The following is a 19,702-nucleotide window of genomic DNA, read 5'->3' as shown; positions in this document are numbered from 1 at the left end:
CTCTTCCTAGAGCTGGCCGCCTGGCCAAACTGAACAATCGGGGGAGAAGGGCCTTGGTCAGGGAGGTGACCATGAACCTGATGGTCACTCTGACAGAGCTCCAGAGTTGCTCTGTGGAGATGGGAGAAACCTTCCAGAAGCACGTCACCAATCATGCCTTTATGGTAGAGTGGCCGGACGGAAGCCACTCCTCAGTAAAAGGCTCGACAGCCCGCTTGGAGTTTGCCAAAAGGAACCTAAAGGACACTCAGACCATGACAAACCATGAGATTCTCTGGTCGGATGAAACCAAGATTGAACTCTTTGGCCTGAATGCCAAGTGTCACGTCTGGAGGAAACCTGGCACCATCCTGTCGGTGAAGCATGGTGGTGGCTTTACTCAAAGCCAGTGGCATGTTGTTAGTAAAGATTGAAAAAAAAAAACAGCTAGACAGCTGCCCTGGGGAATTCCTGATTCTACCTGGATTTTGTTTGAGAAGCCTCCATTAAAGAACACCCTCTGTGTTCTGTTAGACAGGTAACTTTATCCACAATATAGCAGGGGGTGTAAAGCCATAACACATACGTTTTTCCAGTAACATACTATGATCAATAATGTAATTGAGAGGGTGGATGGTTTTATTTTTGTTTTCCAAACAATCCGTTTAAATATCAGATCGTATGGTTGGCTACAGGCTATAAAAAGGTACTTGCCCAGACTGCAAATGAAACATGAAATCACCCATGATTGAAATTCTGTGTGCATAACTTGCTTTCATGTGATTTTGGCCCGGGCCAGTAATTTACTCATTCGGGACAGTAGTTTTCACTTGCTACTGGCCTGGTGTGCCACTGGCAAATTTACCTGAATGTCAAGACCGCAAGTAAAATGATTGACAACACCACCCACCGATCCGCTGTTAGAAGAGCTCTGTTGTTGTTGCAGCTGGAGTTGCTGTTTCCTGAGCATAGCGGACCTTTGCACTGCTAGGATACTTGGGTTGGACTTCCAAAACTAGAATTAAGATAGGGCAGAGTTATCCGTAAGTCAACGACAGTTCACCTGTGGACAGTACACAGTTCTAGTTAAATCAGAAATACATAATGGGGCTGTTGACCAAGGTCATATGTATCAATCGTCTCAGAGTAGAAGAACATATTTAGGATATATTTTGTATTTTATATCACAATGAGTACAAGGACAGGAGAGACCTGGTACTGGATCAGCACTCCTACTCAGATGCTTGATACTTACAGCCCGAGATCTAAAATGTTGTTTGAAATGTCCAATCTGAACTCTTTCACTTCAACCTGGCAGTATCACATTGTGCAAACTGCAGTGAATGAATCTAAAAATCACATTTCATGTATGCCAGGGGTTTCAGTTGAATGTCGGTATTCCTACCTCGGCCCCGTCGATCTTGGCTTTGCTTTCCGGTTCGTTCTTCTCCTTGGATTTCTCCGAGTCGGAATCGGACTGGCTGCCAGAATCCGAGCCGCTTCCTGAGCTACTGTCTGAATTACTACTACTGCTGCTGCTGGAACTGGAGCCTGAGCCCGAACCGGAACCTGACCCATGCCCGGACTCATCGTCTGAGTTACTGCAAGCAAACACACAATTTCTCAGACTTACATCAACACGATAACCTATGCTTGAAGTTGACTGAAATAGGTGTCATACCAATTTTGGGTGCCGATACCATTTAGGCAACGTTTTTAAGCCAGTACTTATGCAGTAAGAAATTTGAGGTACTGATACTCCATACTGGTGTGTTCTGGCCCAAGTCTAGCACCGATGATAACACAAAACTAAATGCACAGAACTCTGAGTGAATCCTAGTGCCATGTCTAAAGAAGTTTCATTTTAGATTACTCAGATGTGAGCATAACAGACCTGGGAAGAAAATTAGTTGTATTTTGTAGTTTATTTGTAAAAAATAACTTATTTGTCAAATGGTAGTCGAATATGGAGAATTAACTAAAGGCAATTATTTACTTTGATATTCAAATACAGGTCTCAGAAATACTAATCATATTTGAAGGTATTTCAATATATGCAAGTTATTTGAAAACAAAAACAAATATTTATTTGATGGCAGGTCAAATACTTGAAGTTAGTTTAATTAGTCTAAATATACAGTGCATTCGGAAAGTATTCAGACCCCTTCACATTTTGTTACGTTACAGCCTTATTCTAAAATTGATTAAATAAAAAATGTTCAAGCTTGGCACACTTGTATTTGGGGAGTTTCTCCCATTCTTCTCTGCAGATCCTCTCAAGTTCTGTCGGGTTGGATGGGGACCGTTGTCTTGGCTGTGTGCTTAGGGTCATTGTCCTGTTGGAAGGTGAAACTTCGCCCCAGTCTGAGGTCCTGAGAGCTCTGGAGCAGGTTTTCATCAAGGATCTCTGTACTTTGCTCCGTTCATCTTTCCCACGATCCTGACTACTCTCCCAGTCCCTGCCGCTGAAAAACATCCCCACAGCATGATGCTGCCACCATCATGCTTCACTGTAGGGATGGTGCCAGGTTTCCTCCAGACGTGACGCTTGGCATTCAGTCCAAAGAGTTCAATCTTGGTTTCATCAGGCTGACATGTGCCTTTTACTGAGGAGTGACTTGCGTCTGGCCCCTCTACCATAACGGCCTGATTGGTGGAGTGCTGCAGAGATGGTTGTCCTTCTGGAAGATTCTCCCATCTCCTCCACAGAGGAACTCTGGAGCTCCGTCAGAGTGACCATCGGGTTCTTGGTCACCTCCCTGACCAAGGCCCTTCTCCCCGATTGCTCAGTTTGGCCAGCTCTAGGAAGACTCTTGGTGGTTCCAAACTTCTTCCATTTAAGAATGATGGAGGCCACTGTGTTCTTGGGGACATTCAATGCCGCAGACATTTTTTGGTACCCTTCCCCAGATCTGTGCCTCGACATAATCCTGTCTCGGAGCTCTACGGACAATTCCTTCGCCTCAAGGCTTGGTTTTGCTCTGACATGCACTGTCAACTGTGGGACCTTATATACAGTGAGGGAAAAAAGTAGTTGATCCCCTGCTGATTTTGTACGTTTGCCCACTGACAAAGACATAATCAGTCTATAATTTTAATGGTAGGTTTATTTGAACAGTGAGAGACAAAATAACAACAAAAAAATCCAGAAAAACGCATGTCAAAAATGTTATAAATTGATTTGCATTTTAATGACGGAAATAAGTATTTGACCCCTCTGCAAAACATGACTTAGTACTTGGTGGCAAAACACTTGTTGGCAATCACAGAGGTCATACATTCTCAGGAGGGATTTTGTCCCACTCCTCTTTGCAGATCTTCTCCAAGTAATTAAGGTTTCGAGGCTGACGTTTGGCAACTCGAACCCTCAGCTCCCTCCACAGATTTTCTATGGGATTAAGGTTTGGAGACTGGCTAGGCCACTTTCCCTCACTGTAGAGAGGTGTGTGCCTTTCCAAATCATGTCCAATCAATTGAATTTACCACAGGTGGACTCCAATCAGGTTGTAGAAACATCTGTAGGATGATCATTGGAAAGAGGATGCACCTGAGCTCAATTTCGAGTCTCATAGCAAAGGGTCTGAATACTTATATAAATAAGGTATTTCTGTTTTTCTACAATCCTGTTTTCGCTTTGTCATTATGGGGTATTGTGTGTAGATTGATGAGGACATGTTTTTATTTAATCAATTTTAGAATAAGGCTGTAACGTAATACTTTCCTAATGCACTGTATGATCCTTAGCACATTGTTTGGAGCGCTTTCAGATATAAATCTTAATATATAGCCTACAATTAAATACTTAATAAAGAAAAAAATGTAAACATGCTAATCAAAAAACATCATGCTAATGCTAATTCAAACATGCTTACCGATCAAAATAATGGAAAACAATGACTGTAAAACCCAATAGGATTGTTGTTGTTGGCCAAAACAAAAATCAGATACAGGTCACTTTCAGGCATTAAAGAGGCAATCTGCAGTTGCTACATACATTTTTTGACTTATAAATGAATGACATGTACCACTTGATTCTTGAAGAATGAAACATATAAATGCCTCATGAGCTTAGTTCAACTGCCGTACAACATCAGAAACCAAAATATAAGCTTGTTTTACTCTGTTTGTAAAAAACATTTAGTAAATGTAACACTATGTAGCCTCAAAACATGATTAAAACTATAATGTTGATATCATGGATGGTCAGTCCTTGCATTTGAGTGATTACATTTCTCCAGCCCCATCCCTCAGCTTTTTACCAAAACAGGGGAGGGGAGAACGTTTATTGTTTCTTTAAGCTAGATCTAGGCAATCAGTTTGTGAGGGAAATGGACTCATCTCAAGATTAGAGTAGAACACTTGTGCATTTTCTAAATGACTAAGATATACACCATAATGAGTGAGACATAAGGTAATACAGTAACTTTGTTTTCTACAACAGCAACATTGTTACATAGGACCTTAGAAATTGCTTCATAATTGCTTTAATTATGGAGTTATTACACAAGTAGAATAAGGAAAAGTCACTATTCCTCATGTACAATAGTTAAAAACTCCCAACTCATTGCTATGCAATTAAAATGCAATTGCCCAAGTATTACATAACATGCTAATAAAATATGCTCTAAAAGTAATTACAGTGTTATTACACAGGAACTAATTTCTATGTCACAGAATGCTAACTGTTAAAATATGGCTGTTAAGGGTCTAAGGCAGTGGTCACCAACCAGTCGACCGCGATCGACTGGTTGATCTCCAAGCCATTCCTAGTCGATCACCAAACATTTCTGTGAAAACCCCAATGATAAAGCTTTGCGTTCCATTTTTTTGTATTCATTTAGCGCTGTTGATGGCAGGTGCACTTGATTCAGCAGCCCTAGCGCCGGGAAGGCAAAGTGTTCCCATTTTGAACCATTACATGTGTCTGAAGGTAGAACTCTGCCTACCCAGCAGACCCAGAGATCAAATCAAGTGCACCTATAGGCCTACGCACAGCAAAGTTGATAATGTAGATTTCATAACTTTTAAATCCAAGACTTTTATGAGTAAGTTCATGTTCATGTTTAAGTTACTCAGCACTGTCAACACTTTGTTCAACAGTTTAATAAGCCAAAAAAATTCACGTTTCGATAAGCTTGTGTTATCATTTGCAGCTTGAGTCTTTAATAGAGGAATATTTCACTTTCTCTGGTCATAGGAGTAACATGAATTGGTGCCCGGCAGAAGTAATGCCTTAAGTTTCGCCACCAGCTGGAAGACTGTGTCCCCTTTTCTCAGCAGCGGGAGGGAGAGAGGAGGGACGGTGAGTAGTGTGAGGCAGCCTCACAGCTGCTCCCTCCCCTCAGACTGACCATCAGTTGCAGGCCATCAGTCTGGTAAAAAAAATAAGCAAATGATTATGCTCGCACAGCTGTGCCTCACAAGAAATAATCTACTACCAGTGTGATCATATACCATACATTTTTAAATATAATTTCAAAATGGTCTGAGAAGAACATTGGCAGGGCAGTTCAAGCATAGCCAATATGCAGTGATAATGTATTGGGCCTACAGCCTACTGCACAAACCTCATTGCTACAGAAGTAGTGTTTAAAAAAAAAAATGAAAGTGATCTTGACTCAGAAAAGGTTGGGACCACTCGTATAAGCTAACTAAATATCCCAAAACTGCCTTCTTGAATCAACTACAGCCAAGGTGATGTAAATTTGTATTCTGAGTAAACTATCCCTTTAGAGGTGGTATAGTGTGTTTGAAACAAGAACAATCAGATGGACAAAGAGGTTTGAAGTTGGTTTTCTGAGCATCCAACCTCCTGTTTGCAAATGGCTTTGAATGTCTCCGCAGTATTTTCAGGCATCATAAATTAATTGCAGCTTTCGGCCTTTTCATTTGCATGTTGAAAGAGTGATACAGAAGTTGAGTGTCAGTTATTTATACTCATCTGCAAAAATAATTATTGGTTGATTGGTTTGACTTGATTATCTACACCTGGGGCCTGTTAAGGAGAATGGAAATGTACAGAATGTTCAGATCGATGTCAAACTCATTTTGCCCGAGGGCCGCATACATTCTTCAACGAGGTCCGTGGGGCCGCACTGAAAATGTGTTATATTTCCTCACCGTAAATATTTACAAAAGTAAATTGGTTTTGGAATTTTCTATACTCCCTGACTAGGGGTGTGACGGTACAGTGAGGGAAAAAAGTATTTGATCCCCTGCTGATTTTGTAATTTTGCCCACTGACCAAGACATGATCAGTCTATAATTTTAATGGTAGGTTTATTTGAACAGTTAGAGACAGAATAACAACAACAAAATCCAGAAAAACGCATGTCAAAAATGTTATAAATTGATTTGCATTTTAATGAGGGAAATAAGTATTTGACCCCCTCTCAATCAGAGAGATGTCTGGCTCCCAGGTGTCTTTTATACAGGTAACGAGCTGAGATTAGGAGCACTCTCTTAAAGGAAGTGCTCCTAATCTCAGCTTTTTACCTGTATAAAAGACACCTGTCCACAGAAGCAATCAATCAGATTCCAAACTCTCCACCATGGCCAAGACCAAAGAGCTCTCCAAGGATGTGAGAGACAAGATTGTAGACCTACGCAAGGCTGGAATGGGCTACATGACAGTCGCCAAGCAGCTTGGTGAGAAGGTGACAACAGTTGGTGCGATTATTCGCAAATGGAAGAAACACAAAATAACTGTCAATCTCCCTCGGCCTGGGGCTCCATGCAAGATCTCACCTCGTGGAGTTGCAATGATCATGAGAACGGTGAGGAATCAGCCCAGAACTACACGGGAGGATCTTGTCAATGATCTCAAGGCAGCTGGGACCATAGTCACCAAGAAAACAATTGGTAATACACTACGCCGTGAAGGACTGAAATCTTGCAGCGCCCGCAAGGTCCCCCTGCTCAAGAATGCACATATACATGCCCTTCTGAAGTTTGCCAATGAACATCTGAATGATTCAGAAAAGAACTGGGTGAAAGTGTTGTGGTCAGATGAGACCAAAATCGAGCTCTTTGGCATCAACTCAACTCGCCGTGTTTGGAGGAGGAGGAATGCTACCTATGAAACAAAAGAACACCATCCCCACCGTCAAACATGGAGGTGGAACCATTATGCTTTGGGGGGGGGTTTTCTGCTAAGGGGACAGGACAACTTCACCGCATCAAAGGGACGATGGACAGGGCCATGTAGCATCAAATCTTGGGTGAGAACCTCCTTCCCTCAGCCAGGGCATTGAAAATGGGTTGTGGATGGGTATTCCAGCATGACAATGACCCAAAACACATGGCCAAGGCAACAAAGGAGTAGCTCAAGAAGAAGTACATTAAGGTCCTGGAGTGGCCTAGCCATTCTCCAGACCTTAATCCCATTGAAAATCTGTGGAGGGAGCTGAAGGTTTGAGTTGCCAAACGTCAGCCTTGAAACCTTAATGACTTGGAGAAGATCTGCAAAGAGGAGTGGGACAAAATCCCTCCTGAGATGTGTGCAAACCTGGTGGCCAACTACAAGAAACGTCTGACCTCTGTGATTGCCAACAAGGGTTTTGCCACCAAGTACTAAGTCATGTTTTGCAGAGGGGTAAAACACTTATTTCCCTCATTAAAATGCAAATCAATTTATAACATTTTTGACATGCGTTTTTCTGGATTTGTTTGTTGTTATTCTGTCTCTCACTGTTCAAATAAACCCACCATTAAAATTATGACTGATAATTTCTTTGTCAGTGGGCAAACGTACAAAATCAGCAGGGGATCAAATACTTTTTTCCCACACTGTACATGTACTGTATATGTACTGTATATGTACCGAACCATTCGGTACGGGGACCTCTGTTCAGTCTGCACTGTGAACCTGGATACATTAAAATATATATATATACACACTGAGTAAAATAAACATCAACAACCTGCTCTTTCCATGACAGACTGACCAGGTAAATCCAGGTGAAAGCTATGATCCCTTATTGATGTCACGTGTTAAGTACACTTCAAATCAGTGTAGCTGAAGGGGAGGAGACAGGCTAAAGAAGGATTTTCAAGCCTTGAGACAATTGAGACATGGATTGTGTGTGTGCCATTCAGAGGGTGAATGGGCAAGACAAAATATTTAAGTGCCTTTGAACGGGGCATGGTAGAAGGTGCCAGGCATACAGGTTTGTGTCAAGAACTGCAATGCTGCTGGGTTTTTAATGCTCAGCAGTTTCCCCTGTGTATCAAGAATGGTCCACCACCCAAAGGACATCCAGCCAACTTGACACAACCGTGGGATGCATAGGGCCAGCATCCCTGTGGAACGCTTTCGACACCTTGCATGCCCCAATGATTTGAGGCTGTTCTGAAAGCAAAAGTGCAACTCAATATTAGGAAGGTGTTCCTAACGTTTGGTATACTCAGTGTGTGTGTGGTGTATACAGTGGGGGAAAAAAGTATTTAGTCAGCCACCAATTGTGCAAGTTCTCCCATTTAAAAAGACGAGAGAGTCCTGTAATTTTCATCATAGGTACACGTCACCTATGACAGACAAATTGAGAAAAAAATATCCAGAAAATCACATTGTAGGATTTTTAATGAATTTATTTGCAAATTATGGTGGAAAATAAGTATTTGGTCACCTACAAACAAGCAAGATTTCTGGCTCTCACAGACCTGTACCTTCTTCTTTAAGAGGCTCCTCTGTCCTCCACTCGTTACCTCTATTAATGGCACCTGTTTGAACTTGTTATCAGTATAAAAGACACCTGTCCACAACCTCAAACAGTCACACTCCAAACTCCACTATGGCCAAGACCAAAGAGCTGTCAAAGGACACCAGAAACAAAATTGTAGACCTGCACCAGGCTGGGAAGACTGAATCTGCAATAGGTAAGCAGCTTGGTTTGAAGAAATCAACTGTGGGAGCAATTATTAGGACATGGAAGACGTACAAGACCACTGATAATCTCCCTCGATCTGGGGCTCCACGCAAGATCTCACCCCGTGGGGTCAAAATGATCACAAGAACGGTGAGCAAAAATCCCAGAACCACACGGGGGGACCTAGTCAATGACCTGCAGAGAGCTGGGACCAAAGTAACAAAGCCTACCATCAGTAACATACTACGCCGCCAGGGACTCAAATCCTGCAGTGCCAGACGTGTCCCCCTGCTTAAGCCAGTACATGTCCAGGCCCGTCTGAAGTTTGCTAGAGTGCATTTGGATGATCCAGAAGAGGATTGGGAGAATGTCATATGGTCAGATGAAAGCAAAATAGAATTTTTTGGAAAAAACTCAACTCGTCGTGTTTGGAGGACAAAGAATGTTGAGTTGCATCCAAAGAACACCATATCTACTGTGAAGCATGGGGGTGGAAACATCATGCTTTGGGGCTGTTTTTCTGCAAAGGGACCAGGACGACTGATCCATGTAAAGGAAAGAATGAATGGGGCCATGTATCGTGAGATTTTGAGTGAAAACCTCCTTCCATCAGCAAGGGCATTGAAGATGAAACGTGGCTGGGTCTTTCAGCATGACAATGATCCCAAACACACCGCCCGGGCAACGAAGGAGTGGCTTCGTAAGAAGCATTTCAAGGTCCTGGAGTGGCCTAGCCAGTCTCCAGATATCAACCCCATAGAAAATCTTTGGAGGGAGTTGAAAGTCCGTGTTGCCCAGCGACAGCCCCACAACATCACTGCTCTAGAGGAGATCTGCATGGAGGAATGGGCCAAAATACCAGCAACAGTGTGTGAAAACCTTGTGAAGACTTACAGAAAACGTTTTACCTGTGTCATTGCCAACAAAGGGTATATAACAAAGTATTGAGAAACTTTTGTTATTGACCAAATACTTATTTTCCACCATAATTTGCAAATCAATTCATTAAAAATCCTACAATGTGATTTTCTGGATTTTTTTCCCTCATTTTGTCTGTCATAGTTGACGTGTACCTATGATGAAAATTACAGGCCTCTCTCATCTTTTTAAGTGGGAGAACTTGCACAATTGGTGGCTGACTAAATACTTTTTTTCCCCACTGTATATACACACAGTGCATTCGACAAGTATTCAGACCCCTTGACTTTTTCCACATTTTGTTTCGTTAGGGCCTTATTAAAAAAAATATATATCCTCATCAACCTACACACAACACCCCATAATGACACAGCTAAAACAGGATATTTTTTAATTTTTGCAAACGTATTCAAAATAAAAAACAAATACCTTATTTACATAAGTATTCAGACCCTTTGCTATGAGACTCGAAATTGAGCTCAGGTGCATCCTGTTTCCATTGATCATCCTTGAGAAGTTTCTACAACTTGATTGGAATCCACCTTAAATTGACTGGACATGATTTGGATGGCACACACCTGTCTATATAAAGGTCCCACAGTTGACAGCGCATGTCAGAGCAAAAACCAAGCCATGAGGTCGAAGGAATTGTCCGTAAAGCTCCGAGACAGGATTATGTCGAGGCACAGATATGGGGAAGGGTACAAAAACATTTCTGCAGTATTGAAGGTCCCCAAGAACACAGTGGCCTCCATCATTCTTAAATGGAAGAAGTTTGGAACCACCAAGACTCTTCCTAGAGCTGTCCGCCCGGCCAAACTGAGCATTCGGGGGAGAAGGGCCTTGACAGAACTCCAGAGTTCCTCTGTGGAGATGGGAGTACCTTCCAGAAGGACAACCATCTCTGCAGCACTCCATGGAAGCCACTCTTCAGTAAAAGGCACATGACAGCCCGCTTGAAGTTTGCCAAAAGGAACATAAAGGACTCTCAGACCATGAGAAACAAGATTCTCTGGTCTGATGAAACCAAGATTGAACTCTTTGGCCTGAATGCAAAGCTTCACGTCTGGAGGAAATCTGGCACCACCCCTACCGTGAACATGGTAAATGTACATGTAAATGTACTTGGCGGGTAAGGTGATCCTGATTCTTGAATGATTGCTTTTAAGTGAATCTGCTGCCTGAACATGGCACACATAGGTCTACACAGAGAAGGAGAGCCAGGGACAGAGGTCCAAGGGTCCATGGAGAATTGCTGAGGGCCAGTGAAGAGACAGGGGCCCATGTAGCGAGCAGGGCAAGAGGATCAAACAGGGCCAGGGGAGCGAACAGGAGGAGAGATAGAAGGGGCAGAATTGGGGAAATATCCCTGGCTGACAGGGAGAGGATTGATCATCGTCGTCAAGATAGACGTGCACAGGTGGAGGTTTGTAAGCCACATTACACCATGTCTGATTAGACTAAACCAAATCTAGACCAGATTGTCACCTCTGGTACTCATTAACTTTAGGTGCATCTTGAACAGCTGTTGGAGAGAAAGAGGCATGGTGTCTTGATGATGATGCTGGAGAGAACATTTTTGATGTGGTCCGACTATTCTGTGTATATCAATGACGTTGCTCTTGCTGCTGGTGACGCTCGGATCCACCTCTATGCGGACGACACCATTTTGTATACATCTGGCCCTTCATTGGACACTGTGTTAACAAACCTCCAAACGAGCTTCAACGCCATACAACACTCCTTCTGTAGCCTCCTACTGCTCTTAAACACTAGTAAAACGAAATGCATGCTCTTCAACCGAACGCTGCTTGCACCCGCCCACCCGACTAGAATCACTACTCTCGGCGGGTCTGACCTAGAGTATGTGGCCAACTACAAATACCTAGGTGTCTGGTTAAACTGTAAACTCTCCTTCCAGACTCACATTAAGCATCTTAATCAAAAGTTAGATCTAGAATCGGTTTCCTATTTCGCAACAAAGCCTCCTTCACTCATGCTGCTAAACATGCCCTCGTAAAACTGACTATCCTACCGATCCTTGACTTCGGCAATGTCATTTACAAAATAGCCTCCAACACTCTACTCAGCAAATTGGATGTAGTCTATCACAGTGCCATCCATTTTGTCACCAAAGCACCATATACTACCCACCATTGTGACCTGTACGCTCTTGTTGGCTGGCCCTCACTACATATTCGTCGCCAAACCCACTGGCTCCAGGTCATCTATAAATCACTTCTAGGCAAATCCCTGTCTTATCTTAGCTCACTGGTCACCATAGCAACACCCACCCGTAGTATGCGCTCCAGCAGGTATATCTCACTGGTCATCCCCAAAGCCAACACCTCCTTTGGCTGCCATTCCTTCCAGCTCTCTGCTGCCAATGACTGGAACGAACTGCAAAAATCTCTGAAGCTGGAGACTCTTATTTCCCTCACTAACTTTAGGCGTCAGTTGTCAGAGCAGCTTACCGATCACTGCACCTGTACACAGCCCATCCAACTACCTCATCTCCATATTGTTATTTATTTTGCTCATTTGCACCCCAGTATCTATTTGCACATCATCTTTTGCAAATCTATCATTCCAGTGTTAATACGAAATTAACTATTTTGCACTATGGGCTATTTATTGCCTTACCTCCATAATATACTACATTCGCACACACTGTATATATATTTTCTGTTGTATTTTTGACTTTATGTTTTGTTTACCTCATATGCAACTCTGTGTTGTTGTTTTTAAATCGCACTGCTTTGCTTTATTTTGGCCAGGTCGCAGTTGTAAATGAGAACTTAACTGGTTAAATAAAAGGTGAAATAAAAAATAAAATATCTAATCCAGGCCAACAAGGGAGGTGGAGGTGCCTTTTGGTGCACCTGTGGCAGGTGCTGTGAAATGCCAACTGACATTGAGAAGAAGTGCTGTGGTGGAGGGCCAAACACCTGCATCAGTATAACATCGCACATATACACTTACTGCCTGGAGCCTGGAAACCTGAGGAACATCAGGGTTTGCAGGAATGATCTGTTAGCCCTGGATGAGAGCGAGGAACAGGGAGAAGACCATTCGGAGAACAGGCATGCTGGCTCCCGGCAGTTAATCTGTTGACAGCATGGCACTTTTCGGCACGGTCACAGAATTGTTATTCCAAGCTCCTGCATGTGGCGCATCGGAGATGCTTTCCCTGACCCTAATTGCCAGTATAAAGGATTCGATCTTGGCTGACTGATCTAGAGAATTCTGTCCATGTATTTTTAATTGTTTTGTTTGTTTTTGTGTATGTGTTCGCTAACCCTAACCCACTGTTTAATAAAAACAAATGTTACAGAAAAAGGTTGAAATACTGTAAGTGCAAAATTATTATGAAACAATCATAGAACAAATAATTTGACAGTGTGTAACTATAGACAGAAGACAACATTCTTGAGTGACAAAGTATTCATCAGGTCTATTTACAGGTGGATTGAGTAGATGACTGTACAATACATTATCAATAACATGAGGTTATTTACAATTGCTATTCATAAGCAAATTAGGTTTATTTAATTGCGTAGAGGAGATTGTACAATAACAATGTACAATACTATACTGTATAATGGTGGTTATTTGTAATTGTTATTTACAAGAAACTATAGGAACTAATTGTTAGCTATTGCTATTCAGTGTGTATGTCTGCTTATGCGTGTGTGCATGCAGACATTGGGATTCCAGTCTGTAGAATAGCTGTCCAGATCCTGGGGAGAGGGAGGAAAATATACGTCTAGAAACAACCTGTACGACCCTACCTCACTTTTTAAAAAGACAGTTGTATTTTTTCTCTCATACCAAGCCCTCGGCTGACCCATCTCCAGGATGGGTGGTGGTATGTCAGGGAGAAGGTCAAGATTCCTTGGGTTACTGGCTACACGAGGGATCATCGTTGGCATTCCTACGTTGGATGCCAACATCAGGGGTGTAACTGTAGGGTTTTGGGGTCTTCTTCGCAAGCACTGTCCATCTTCGCTCTTTTTATTTATTTATTACGTTTCTGTAGTAGTTGAGGATATAGAACAGAGAATGGCAAAGAAAGAGTAATTAGTATTACAATATCAAGATACAAGCAATAAAATGTGATGCTGCACTGAACAAGTTCGGGCAGGTTCTGAACATAGATGTATAGAATAGTCTGCATGCCCAGAAAAGGCAGTGAAACAGGAAACACTCACATCTTGTTGCCAGCTTTGTTCCTCAGAGAAGGCCTCTCTCGATGTTTATTGTAGTCCAACACTGCCAGGAGTGTCCTGGCCTCATATATGGGTGGTGTGAAGGTGATCCTCTTACTGGTATATATCAGAATATGATTCTGGACAGCTCTGCAGTTGTCCTGTGAAAAGCGTCACAATTAGCCTTGTGTGTGTCATCTCATCAAACATACACTGAACAAAAATATAAAACACAACATGTAAAGTGTTAGTCCCATGTTTCACGAGCTGAAATAAAAGATCCCAGAAATGTTCCACATGCAAATGTTGTGCACAAACTTGTTTACATCCCTGTTAGTAAGCATTTCAGCATGATACCTTGTGCTGGGGACAATAAAAGGCCACTAAAATGTGCAGTTGTGTCACACAACACAATGCCACAGATTTCAAGTTGAGGGAGCCTGCAATTGGCATGCTGACTGCATGAATGTCCACAAGAGATGTTGCCAGTGAATTGAATATTCATTTCTCTACCATAAGCCACCTCAGTCGTTTTAGAGAATTTGTCTGAACGCCCAGCCGGCCTCACAACAGCAGAACACATGTAACCACGCCAGCTCAGGACCTCCACATCCGGCTTCTTCACCTGCGGGATCGTCAGAGACCAGCCACCTGGACAGCTGATGAAACTCTGGGTTTGCACAACAGAATAATTTCTGCACAGTCAGAAACCGTCTCAGGGAAGCTCATCTGCGTGTTCGTCACCCACGCAAATGTCTTGACCTGACTGCAGTTCGGCGTCGTAACTGACTTCAGTGGGCAAATGCTCAACTTCGATGGCCACTGGCACACTGGAGAAGTGTGCTCTTCACAGATTAATCCCGGTTTCAACTGTCAGAAGGCGTGTATGGCGTTGTGTGGGCGAGCGGTTTGCTGATATCAACGTTGTGAACAGAGTACCCCGCAGTGGGGTTATGGTATGGGCAGGCATAAGCGACAGACAACGAACACAATTGCATTTTACCGATGGCTATTTGAATGCACAGATATACCGTGACAAGATCCTGAGGCCCATTGTTGTGCCATTGAGCCGCTGCCATCACCTCATGTTTCAGCAGGAGTGGGACAACATTCCACAGGCCACAATCAAAAGCATGATCAACTCTATGCGAAGGAGATGTGTTGCGCAGCATAAGGCACATGGTGGTCACACCAGATACTGACTGGTTTTCTGATCCATGCCCCTACCTTTTTTTGCAGGTTTTCCTACTTACAAAGCATGTAGATTTTTATCATAGGTACACTTAAACTGTGAGAGACGGAATCTAAAACAAAAATCCAGAAAATCACATTGTATGATTTTTATGTAATTATTTTGCATTTTATTGCATGACATAAGTATTTGATCACCTACCAACCAGTAAGAATTCCGGCTCTCACAGACCTGTTCGTTTTTCTTTAAGAAGCACTCCTGTTCTCCACTCATTACCTGTATTAACTGCACCTGTTTGAACTCGTTACCTGTATAAAAAGACACCTGTCCACACACTCAAACAGACTCCAACCTCTCCACAATGGCCAAGACCAGAGAGCTGTGTAAGGACATCAGGGATACAATTGTAGACCTGCACAAGGCTGGGATGGGCTACAGGACAATAGGCAAGCAGCTTGGTGAGAAGGCAACAACTGTTGGCGCAATTATTAGAAAATGGAAGAAGTTCAAGATGACGGTCAATCACCCTCGGTCTGGGGCTCCATGCAAGATCTCACCTCGTGGGGCATCAATGATCATGAGGAAGGTGAGAGATCAGCCCAGAACTACAAGGCAGGACCTGGTCAATGATCTGAAGAGAGCTGGGACCACAGTCTCAAAGAAAACCATTAGTAACACACTACGCCGTCATGGATTAAAATCCTGCAGCGCACGCAAGATCCCCCTGCTCAAGCCAGCGCATATCCAGGCCTATCTGATGTTTGCCAATGACCATCTGATGATCCAGAGGAGGAATGGGAGAAAGTAATGTGGTCTGATGAGACAAAAATAGAGCTTTTTGGTCTAAACTCCACTCGCCGTGTTTGGAGGAAGAAGAAGGATGGGTACAACCCCAAGAACACCATCCCAACCGTGAAGCATGGAGGTGGAAACATCATTCTTTGGGGATGCTTTTCTGCAAAGGGGACAGGACGACTGCACCGTATTGAGGGGAGGATGGATGGGGCCATGTATCACGAGGTCTTGGCCAACAACCTCCTTCCCTCAGTAAGAGCATTGAAGATGGGTCGTGGCTGGGTCTTCCAGCATGACAACGACCCGAAACACACAGCCAGGGCAACTAAGGAGTGGCTCTGTAAGAAGCATCTCAAGGTCCTGGAGTGGCCTAGCCAGTCTCCAGACCTGAACCCAATAGAACATCTTTGGAGGGAGCTGAAAGTCTATTGCCCAGCGACAGCCCCGAAACCTGAAGGATCTGGAGAAGGTCTGTATGGAGGAGTGGGCCAAAATCCCTGCTGCAGTGTGTGCAAACCTGGTCAAGACCTACAGGAAACGTATGATCTCTGTAATTGCAAACAAAGGTTTCTGTACCAAATATCAAAGTTCTGCTTTTCTGATGTATCAAATACTTATGTCATGCAATAAAATGCACATTAATTACTTAAAAATCATACAATGTGATTTTCTGGATTTTTGTTTTTTGTTTTTTCTCTCACAGTTGAAGTGTAACTATGATAAAAATTACAGACCTCTACATGCTTTGTAAGTAGGAAAACCTGCAAAATCGGCAGTGTATCAAATACTTGTTCTCCCCACTGTATATATACAGTGAGGGAAAAAAGTATTTGACCCCCTGCTGATTTGGTACGTTTGCCCACTGACAAAGGAATGATCAGTCTATAATTTTAATGGTAGGCTTATTTGAACAGTGAGACAGAGAATAACAACAAAAAAATCCAGAACACATGTCAAAAATGTAATACATTGATTGCATTTTAAATTAGGGAAATAAGTATTTGACCCCCTCTCAATCAGAAAGATTTCTGGCTCCCAGGTCTCTTTTGTACAGGTAACGAGCTGAGATTAGGAGCACACTCTTAAAGGGAGTGCTCCTAATCTCAGTTTGTTACCTGTATAAAAAGACACCTGTCCACAGAAGCAATCAATCAATCAGATTCCAAACTCTCCACCATGGCCAAGACCAAAGAGCTCTCCAAGGATGTCAGGGACAAGATTGTAGACCTACACAAGGCTGAAATGGACTACAAGACCATCGCCAAGCAGCTTGGTGAGAAGGTGACAACAGTTGGTGCGATTATTCACAAATGGAAGAAACACAAAATAACTGTCAATCTCCCTCGGCCTGGGGCTCCATGCAAGATCTCACCTCGTGGAGTTGCAATGACCATGAGAACGGTCAGGAATCAGCCCAGAACTACACGGGAGGATCTTGTCAATGATCTCAAGGCAGCTGGGACCATAGTCACCAAGAAAACAATTGGTAACACACTACGACGTGAAGGACTGAAATCCTGCAGCGGCCGCAAGGTCTCCCTGCTCAAGAAAGCACATATACAGGCCCGTCTGAAGTTTCCCAATGAACATCTGGATGATTCAGAGGAGAACTGGGTGAAAGTGTTGTGGTCAGATGAGACCAAAATGGAGCTCTTTGGCATCAACTCAACTCGCCGTGTTTGGAGGAGGAGGAATGCTGCCTATGCCCCCAAGAACACCATCCCCAGCGTCAAACATGGAGGTGGAAACATTATGCTTTGGGGGTGTTTTTCTGCTAAGGGGACAGGACAACTTCACCGCATCAAAGGGACAATGGACGGGACAATGTACCGTCAAATCTTGGGTGAGAACCTCCTTCCCTCAGCCAGGGCATTGAAAATGGGTCGTGGATGGTTATTCCAGCATGACAATGACCCAAAACACATGGCCAAGGCAACAAAGGAGTGGCTCAAGAAGAAGCACATTAAGGTCCTGGAGTGGCATAGCCATTCTCCAGACCTTAATCCCATTGAAAATCTGTGGAGGGAGCTGAGGGTTCGAGTTGCCAAACGTCAGCCTCAAAACCTTAATGACTTGGAGAAGATCTGCAAAGAGGAGTGGGACAAAATCCCTCCTGAGATGTGTGCAAACCTGTTGGCCAACTACAAGAAACGTCTGACCTCTGTGATTGCCAACAAGGGTTTTGCCACCAAGTACTAAGTCATGTTTTGCAGAGGGGTAAATAAACCTACCATTAAAATTATAGATTGTCTTTGTCAGTGGGCAAACGTACAAAATCAGCAGGGGATCAAATACTTTTTTTCCCCTCACTGTGTGTGTGTGTGTGTGTGTGTGTGTGTGTGTGTGTGTGTGTGTATGTATGTATGTATGTATGTATGTATGTATGTATGTATGTATGTATGTATGTATGTATGTATGTATGTATGTATGTATGTATGTATGTATATATATATATATATATATGACACACACAATTTACAGTCCCTAAAAGCCAGGTATTTGGGGATATCTTCAAGCTACCTCTTGTTGAGCACAATTTGAGCCTGAGTCTTGTGGCCTGCTGAAGCTCTCTCCATCCATGATTTTGTACCAGACTCAGGCAAACTGTCATGCTGACAGCTGCCGAAGGCCCATTCGTGTTCCCCTACAACAGTGAAAACCAGAGGTTCTACAACAGTGAAAACCATTTACCATATGATTAATCCCTGCAATAGCCTGCCATGTGATTAATCCCTGCAATGACATTGCTGAAATGTACGGTCAAGTATGACACCAGCCATTACAAATATAAATCATCCAATAGTTGGATGATTTATAGTGTTTCACTTACAATTAACTCTTCATATGTCCCAGCCTTCTTACAGCACCACCAAAAGTGGTTGATAATGTCCTTACTCCACTGGAGGAGGATGGAGTACCCTGCCTGCTGCCCAGCCTTAGAGACAATGTTTTGAGAAGGGGTTATGATAATTCTCTCAATTAGGCATTTTAGTAGAAACATAAAGTAAAAGATAACAAGCGAAGTGGGGATTGCATAACTTCCTCAATATAAATAACTTTCAGCATAAATATTTTTGCCCAAGTTCTTTGCCCCCATGCCACACATCAAGCGAGTGCTTCACTTCTTTGTATCAGACTGTCTCTGGTTCTGAGGAGAAAAACATGCACATTACTGTGTGTGATGTTTGAGAATTTGAGTCTATGCAATTACACAATTTGAATTCAACTGAGAGATGAAATTATTATTGTTGAATTACTATGAGTTGACACTATTGGAGCCACGTATTATCTGTTGTCTAGTTGTGTTTGGTTATTGTTACATTCAAAATAAACCTAACTTACTCATTAGGGCAGAAATGTGGGTGTGTTCACACCAGTCAGTGAGACCTGGGTCACAAGCTTGTCTCTTGTCCTTATAAAGCCCTCTTTCTCCATTCTGCAGGAGCTCTGCTGGGTTTCCTTTTTGTCGATGGTCACGACGGAGGGGATTTCCTTGGTCTCATTCATCATTGCTGTATAAGAACAGTACTGGGCACAATCGCCAGGACTGTCCATACGACCATCAGCTGAAACACCAAATACGATTTTAAAATGCCTATTGTATGTAATAAGGGTGATTTCACACCAGGAAGGCCAGACAAATGTTTTGGTATGCCAGATTATTTTGGCAAATCTCAGAGACTTCATTAGGAGGAAGTATGTCTGAAATGCTTTTCACATTTGTTTCACAAACCATGAGAAAA

General features: G+C 42.9%; 1 protein-coding gene across 4 annotated transcripts in view; it reads right to left on the bottom strand.

The window, feature by feature from the left end:
* The window catches only part of LOC311100232 (chromodomain-helicase-DNA-binding protein 1-like), a 109,110-nt gene that overhangs the window by 71,476 nt on the left and 17,932 nt on the right, over nt 1-19,702 (bottom strand). For all 4 annotated transcript variants that reach the window (XM_084141053.1, XM_084141056.1, XM_084141054.1 and 1 more), the window contains exons 3-4: nt 1,385-1,580; nt 890-994 (exon numbers count right to left, since the gene is read on the bottom strand). In XM_084141053.1, the coding sequence (XP_083997179.1) occupies nt 890-994; nt 1,385-1,580 (301 nt within the window). The remainder of the gene's footprint in view (nt 1-889; nt 995-1,384; nt 1,581-19,702) is intronic.

Source organism: Coregonus lavaretus (assembly GCF_964263955.1).
Source record: "Coregonus lavaretus genome assembly, chromosome: 24".
Classification (NCBI taxonomy): domain Eukaryota; kingdom Metazoa; phylum Chordata; class Actinopteri; order Salmoniformes; family Salmonidae; genus Coregonus; species Coregonus lavaretus.
This window is presented reverse-complemented; position numbering and strand designations above follow the sequence as displayed.